The 8,233-nt window shown below is 34.6% G+C and overlaps 1 protein-coding gene across 1 annotated transcript; it reads left to right on the forward strand.

Annotated features, from left to right (window-relative positions):
* LOC124921300 (pre-mRNA-splicing factor CWC22 homolog) lies at positions 1 to 6,170 on the forward strand. The gene is made up of 8 exons (XM_047461936.1): positions 1 to 242; positions 362 to 1,438; positions 1,521 to 1,710; positions 2,589 to 2,692; positions 2,804 to 2,909; positions 4,518 to 4,810; positions 5,057 to 5,362; positions 5,439 to 6,170. The coding sequence occupies exons 2-8, from the start codon at positions 386 to 388 to the stop codon at positions 5,781 to 5,783; spliced, it is 2,397 nt and encodes a 798-aa protein (XP_047317892.1). The 5' UTR covers positions 1 to 242; positions 362 to 385; the 3' UTR covers positions 5,784 to 6,170.
* The last annotated feature ends 2,063 nt before the right edge of the window (positions 6,171 to 8,233 follow it).

An 8,233-nucleotide genomic window follows, 5' to 3' on the forward strand; every position in this document is an offset into this window, starting at 1 on the left:
CTTTCTTTCCCGATTCTCTTCCATTACAGGCACCCCATCTTCTCGGCTGTTCTTCGCCGTTGCGAATTGTAGACGACGGCCGGAAGTTAAAGAAACCGTTCTAATCTTCATCTATTATCAGCAAAGTTCAGCAACGAAAAGGAAGAATCTTGGTCTGTAAAGAATCGGCCGAGTTTGCCGAGGCTGTGTAGAACATTGGCATTCCTGAATCCGAGCTTTGAATCTGAATAATTGAAAGACAGGTTCGACCTTCAAACTTTATTTTTCATTGATTTAATATGTCCGTCTCTTTTCATTTGAATTAGGGTTTTGGTTAGATTTGTTTTTTTTCTGCTTAAACGAAGTAGCACTTTTGTTCCAGGTGTTGAAAAGGATTCCGAATAACATGGCCAGAAGGCATAGAAGCGAATCCAGTGATGATGACCGCCGGGGAAATGACAAGATAAGCAGCCGACCTAAGCAGCGAGAAGAAGGCGAATTCTCGTCAGATTCGGAGGAAAAGAAGCCAGTTAGGGAGAGGAACAGTAAAGGGAGACGTGGAAAGGAGTCTGACGGGAGCTCCAGCGAAGACAATAGACAGCGGAGAGGAAGGGATGAAAGTGAAAACCGGCGTGGGAGGGGACGGGATTTGGAAAGGGAGAAGGTACCTGAAGATGATCGGTATGAGAGTGAGAGAAATGTTGACAAACATAGTAAGAGGGACAGGGAGAGAAGGGGGGGAAGGGACAGTGATGATCATCGCAGCAGACGGGATGAGGATTCCAAGGGGAGGGACCGTAGGGAAGGAAGGACTGGAGATAGGAGGGATCACAATGAAAGTAGGGGTCGTGGGGGCAGAGATAGGCATTCAGATCGGGATTTGGATGATAGAGGTGATGGTAAATATCGTGGAGAACGAAGAAGGGATGACATAGAAGGGGATATTAGAGATTCGAGAGAGAAAGGTAGGAGTGATCGTGGAGATGTGAACAATCGAAGTACAAGGGAGCAGAACAGTGATGTAAAGCCCAAGGAAGGCTCGAATATTCAAGCTGTGCCAGGCTCAAACGGAAATTCAGAGAATTTGGGAAGAAGTGGAGGAGTTTATATTCCTCCTTTCAAACTAGCCCAGATGATGAAGAATGTGGAGGACAAGAGTAGTGCAGAGTATCAAAGGTTAACCTGGGATGCTCTGAGGAAGAGTATTAATGGACTGGTAAACAAGGTAAATTCAACCAACATCAAGAACATAATCCCCGAACTCTTTGCTGAGAATTTGATCAGGGGAAGAGGATTGTTTTGCCGGTCATGTATGAAGTCGCAAATGGCTTCTCCAGGGTTCACAGATGTTTTTGCTGCATTGGTTGCTGTTGTCAATACCAAGTTTCCTGAGACAGGTGACCTTTTATTGAAGAGAATCATTTTGCAGCTCAAAAGAGCTTACAAGAGAAATGACAAGGTAAATTAAATGTTTTCCTTTTTTGTCTCATTAACGTCACATATATATGTGGTTATTTATTGGTCTTTTTCCCTTGTAACAGCCTCAATTGCTAGCAGCTGTGAAATTCATTGCTCATCTTGTGAACCAGCAAATTGTTCACGAGCTAATAGCATTGGAGTTGCTCACACTTTTGCTGGAAAAACCTACTGATGATAGTGTTGAGGTAGCAGTGGGATTCATTACTGAATGTGGATCAATTCTTCAAGATCTTTGTCCCCGAGGTTTACATGGTGAGTTTCAAGATCTGAGCATTTGAACTATTCTAGATCTTTCTTATTAATTAAAGTGCATTATTCTAATTACATTATTGACTGGATTATTTTTGTCATGATGTGCTCTTGTTGGGTTAGCAAAGTTTTGTCACTGATTACAGATGGAGCCACTAAACACAGTACTGATATTTTGTGAACTAGAGTTAATGAGAAGATAAAAATCTATTAGGAAGTTGATTCTCCATCCAACCTAAAGCTAAAAGTGTTGAGATAAAGTGGGAACTAAGCAAGATGTGCACTAATTTGTATGTCTAAAGTTACGCTAAGTTGCTGGGATGTGTGAGAAAATACCTTTATTGCAAACATAGGCTGATTAGATCCAGACACACCATTGTATTTATCAAGGCTTTTGATCTAATCAATTTAACTTCTGAGTCTCTGGATCAGACAAATGATTTGAGTTTTAGCCAGCCTATATCCCAAAAGTTATGAAAAATGGTAATGGCTGATTGGATTTCTTTCAACATAGTGGCATCCATTAAGTATCCTGAAATTTTTTCTTTCTATTGTAAATATTTTTATGCGTATTTTGTTTTTCTTTAACTCACATGTGGTTATTCTCATCAATTTGCTGCATGCTCCTATGCATGACTACTCAAGTGGTCATTCTTTCTACTGGCAGAACATGTTGCTTAATTGACAGTTGCATTTCTTTCCTTGCAAACTTTGGACTTCGCTGTCTGCTTTGGTTGTGGCTTCAGTCCTTTCGTATTACTTTGTATTATACATTTGTTTGCACTCCAATGTCTATCTTTCTTGAATGTAGTGTTTAGTAATCTGCACATAGTGAATCTTTGAGTGTGTGTTCAGTCCTCTTTATGTCTTTCTTTTTACAGGAATCTTTGAGCGCTTCCGAGGCATTCTACATGAAGGAGAAATAGACAAGCGGGTGCAGTTTCTAATTGAAGGTCTTTTTGCAATAAGAAAAGCTAAATTCCAGGTTTGTATGTATATCTTGTTTACCATTATTTTTGTACATTTTTTTTTGCAAAATTAGTAACTGCCTCCGCAAATAGTCCCACTCATTTGTGATGTTCATCTATTTATCCAGGGGCATCCAGCCATTCGTCCAGATTTAGACCTTGTTGAGCAAGAAGACCAATTAACTCATGAGATTTCTCTCCAAGATGAGGACTTAGACCCGGAGACAGCATTAGGTATTGTTTCATATATTCTTTGTTAATTAGTTTGTATGGGTGTATTGTTAAGATGCCTGTCAAAAGAATGGGGATATTTAACAAGTTACACACTTTATATATTCCAGATCTTCAGTACTCCCCTTTTCATTTTTGGTACCATCAAGATATTTTGATGGGTCATGATCATAGTTGTCAATAGCGCCCGTAGCGCTAGCTATAGCGAATAGCGTAGCGTAGCGCTCACTTGTAGCTATAAGGGGCTATAGGATACACACTTTCAAATAGTGCCCCGTTATGTAGCTATAGCTCCTATAGCGCCAAAAGCTATTGCCCCTTGTAGCGACGCTTTTACAAAATTAATATTAATTATGACTTTTCATCTCCCCAAAATTTTTTAAGTTTTTTTTTTTTTTTGACTCTTCCTCTTCTTTTATTCTTTTATTATTTTTTCCTCTTAGTCTTTTCCAATTATTTTCTCTTCTTTCCTCTAATCTTATTTCTACATTTCTTCTCTAGCCTTTTCTTATCCCTCATTCTCTTCTTTCCTTTAGCCTTTTCTTATCCTTCATTCTCTTATTTTCTCTTCATCTACACATTTAAGAAGCTCGAAGACAATCACATCTAAGTCAAGGGAGAAAAGACCAATAGGAACATTTTAACACATTTGATCTTTTAGATGAATTTGATTTTGATGAAAAAGTGAAGAAGAGAATGATGCCAAGCATTATGCAATTTCAAATGAAGAAGATGATCTCGATCTTCATTTTCATGATGACAATGAATTTTAGATTATGTTTTGAACTTTTTCTAGTTTAAGAATTGATGGTTTTATGTTTTGAACTTTTATTTTTGTGATGTTTTTTATTTTTGATATTTACATGTTTTTTACGCTATATTTTCAAATAGCCCTCGCTACGCTATTCGCTTTACGCTATAGCCATTAACAACTTTGACGCGCTATACGCTATTGACAACTATGGTCATGATGAAATTATGTGACGATGCAACAACATATATTCCAAATCTTCAACACTCCCCTTTTCATTTTTGATACCATCAACATATTTTGATGGGTCATGATGAAATTATGTGACGATGCAACAACATTAATTGGAACAGAGATCAATCAATAAAGACATCATGAAAAGAAAATATTTTGTAGATCTGGAAGGATCTTCTATTTAACAAATTGGTCCATACATATATGCAAGGCCCTGTAAATGGTTTTCTAATCCTTTTGATATGAAAAGAATTTTAGGACAATGGTCAACACAACTAGAGTAACGACAATAATTTCAATAGATAATTATGTTTGATAGATAAGTATGCTTAATTTAAAAGATTTAATCATCGATAATATAGAATATTGAAAATTAGAGTTCTCTTATGTTTTTACTGATTGTTAGTATGGATATACTTGGATACTACTATTGAAAACACAATGTCATCAGATTTATAAGGGAAGTAGGTCTTATCCCAATTTTTTTTCTGTTTCTTACACCAATATCTATCTATCTATCTATCTTCAACCCTAGAAATTAATATATATCTATCACATTTTAGCACCAAATTGACAATTTCAGTTTAGCCTTCATCAACCATTGCTGACTGCCCGATCTTATTCAGATATTTTCAAGGTGGATCCACAGTTCCTGGATAATGAAAATCGTTATGAAGAACTAAAGAAGTCTATAATTGGTGAGGACTCTGAAGATGATGCAGATTCAGAAGGAGGCTCGGATGATGATGATGATGAGGATTCTGATGAAGAGGATGAAGAGGCAATGAAAATACAAGATGAGACGGAGACAAATCTTGTAAATCTTCGGAGAACTATTTATCTCACAATCATGTCTAGTGTTGATTTTGAAGAAGCTGGTCATAAGCTATTGAAAATCAAGTTGGAACCTGGCCAAGAGGTAATGATCTAACACCCTTCATTGTTTTGTTACTTTGGGCTTTTAGTACTTAAGTTCTTGTTTGAGCGTGGAAACATAGATGTCCCTTCTGATGTTCATATGCTTCAGACTTCAGTTCTCCATTATTATTGTTTATTTATTTCTTGAACCTTATTTAATGCTGTATTTTTTCATATGAGCATGTCATAGAAATTCTACTAAAGATATGAGCATTGCCTGTTTTATAAAGGTTCTTGATTTGTGCAGATGGAGTTGTGTATCATGCTTCTGGAGTGTTGTAGTCAAGAGAGGACTTATCTGCGTTATTATGGGCTTTTGGGTCAACGGTTTTGTATGATTAACAAGGTCCATCAGGAAAATTTTGAGACATGCTTTGTGCAACAGTATTCAATGATTCATCGTCTTGAGACAAATAAGCTGCGTAACGTTGCAAAGTTCTTTGCTCATCTACTTGGAACCGATGCTCTTCCTTGGCATGTCTTGTCATACATACGATTAACTGAGGAAGATACCACTTCTTCTTCACGTATTTTTATTAAGATCCTATTCCAGGTAACAACTATTTCATCATATTCAGTCAGATTTTATTTTTTTATCTTTAATCTCATGGGGTGTGATTTATTTGCAGGAACTGTCAGAACACCTTGGTATTCGTCTTCTTAACGAGCGGCTGAATGATCCGACCATGCAGGACTCTCTTGAATCTATATTCCCGAAAGACAACCCTAAAAACACACGGTTTGCCATAAACTTCTTCACTTCCATCGGGCTTGGTGGTATTACAGAGAACCTACGTGAATATCTGAAGAATATGCCACGCCTAATCATGCAACAGCAGAAGCCTGTTTCCGAATCAGAATCTGGTAGTTCTTCAGGCTCATCCGATTCTGACTCCTCAGAGTCGTCTTCTGAATCATCGAGCTCAGAGGATGAACGTGATCGGAAACAAAGGAAGCGAAGAAAGAGAAATTGATTATCTGAGACCTTAAACAACAGCTGTAGTGATTAATGATGAATCAGGAAGAACTTATTTACAGAAATGCCATACAATTTCAGTTAATCAGAGTAGCAAAAGAAAAGATGTATGGTCAATGTATAATATTGAAGGAGAAGAAGAGGCTGTTGAGCGATGATTATTGTTATAATAGGGTAATGTTTGTTATCTTAAAATTTGATCTTTTTCTAGACGAAGGATTGATTACCCATGTTTGTTTTTGAAAACCGCCAACCTTAAGTTTGAGTTGACTTGACATTTTTTTAAATTTTTTGTATGCTGGTTTCGTGTTTCTGTTTTAGGTAAGAACACTGTTATATATTTGGTTTGGTATTATATGTAGTGGTGCCATACATAGTTGTCTTATCTTGTGTTAGTTGTTGGTATTAATTGTGCATATAGGTGGTCCATTTAATTGCACAGGCTGTTTGTGTTAATGATAGATTAATTGGTAGGTGGGATAGGCATGTCACAAAACTGTTCTTGTGGCTATGTATATATCTATTTACTTTGGTTGGTTAACACAGGTGAAATGGGGCTATAGCTAAATAAGGTAAAATGTAATAATTTTTTTCTAGTTTTGGTGTTTATGATATGTTTTATCTACACTAGTAATTGTTGGTTTTTAAATGAGATGAAAGTGGGTGGTGCCATTTAGATTGAAAGTTGTCTGTTTGAAGATGTTATCTCTATGAGTGTGTTAATTGTTATATTAGTAAATTGATATTGACTTTTTTTCCCTTTTGTTAAGATATGTTGTGGCTAAACTTTAATAGAATCATCTTCTTTCTTTCGAGAAACAAAATCATTAATCCGGGAATCTTTATCATCACTAATAGAATAGGAAGTTTAGGATAGGAAGAGGGTTAAGCTCAAGTCAATGATGCTAGAGAAGGGCATTCATTATAATAGTTTTCAATGCGCATCGAGCGAACAGTTAGTTCAGGTCTACCCTAAATCGACTCAGGTTCACAAGTAGAGTATACTAGGGCAGTTTAGATAACCATGTCGAAGGAACTAAATAAAATGACCCAATATTTATTCTAATGATAGATAAAAAGAGATTCTATGTAGATTTTTTAGTATTTTTTTTTAAATAATAGAATTTATGAACTACTTGAGTTTGTAATCTGAGGAGTTGATAAGAAGTACAGTTCTCTAACAACATCAAATGCAAGTGGAGGTGTGTAGCCATCAATCACAAGTTCGATTTCTATTGAATTCAAGAGTAATGATGGACTAGTGAAAGATATTATTGTATTTGTAACCATACATGTAATAATATGCAATGTCTCAATAATAGAGATTGGCATTTCCTCAGGGGAGAAATTATCCAACAAAAAACAAGAGAATTAGGAAGAAGCTGTCTGGGCCATGCTTAAAATGCATATTACAGAATTAGGGAATTTTTTGCACATTCTTTATTTATTTTATTTATTCAATTAGTTGTTTTTTCTTATAGAATAGTAATTATTACTGTATGTCTTGTTCATGGGTAATATATATAAGAATGTTTGCACAGGGTGAAGCTTCCTTTTCTTGATTTTAAGTAATATTGTACTGCTAATATTCATTCCTATTTTCAATGTTTTCTATCCGTAAATATTTGGAGCATTTAAATCAATATTTATTTACTAATTACACCAAGTTTACAGTATTATAAGCAAATAACATTTTTTTTAATATGTAAAAATTAATTCGAATTTCAAATAATTGAGCTCTTAATCAAGATTTTTATGCAAATAATTTATCAAAAGTTAAAATTATTATTATTATTTTTTTTGGTTAGCTTCCAAAGAATGCCATCATTCTTATTTTATTCATTTCCTATTAGAAAATTGATGAACCGTTAAATGGAAATGATTGCTTATTTTCAAGGAAAACAAAATTGAATTTCACCCTTCATCTTATAGTCAATGATTAATTAGACCTTTAAATTTATTAAATGTTTATCTAATCTCTCAATTTATATAATACTGAAATTGAATCAAAATAATCTATTCATCGATCAACTTTTCCTCCACATATAATTTATATGTGCCATACTTTAATTTCTTTTAATTTTTTTTACCAGATTTTATTAACTTGTTAGTGATCTTTACAAGGAGAGGGGCTTTATTGACTACTGGTAAAATTCAAGGGGCTTATTTCATATTATTCGACTTCATTTTCAGATTTTATACCTATGACATTTACAGTTCATATCTCACAAGCTACCAAATCTAAAACACTTTCTGGTTTTGTTTTCAAATATATTAATATTCTTAAATTAAATTTTATTTATCTAGATATATAAACACATTTACAACACACACATATATATATATATATATATATTTCATAGACACATTTTATATATAAAAGTAAGTGAATAAATAAATTTTAAAAAAAGTAATATGATTATTCCTAAGCATTTGAAAAAAAAAATA

This window comes from Impatiens glandulifera, chromosome 1, assembly GCF_907164915.1.
Source record: "Impatiens glandulifera chromosome 1, dImpGla2.1, whole genome shotgun sequence".
NCBI lineage: Eukaryota > Viridiplantae > Streptophyta > Magnoliopsida > Ericales > Balsaminaceae > Impatiens > Impatiens glandulifera.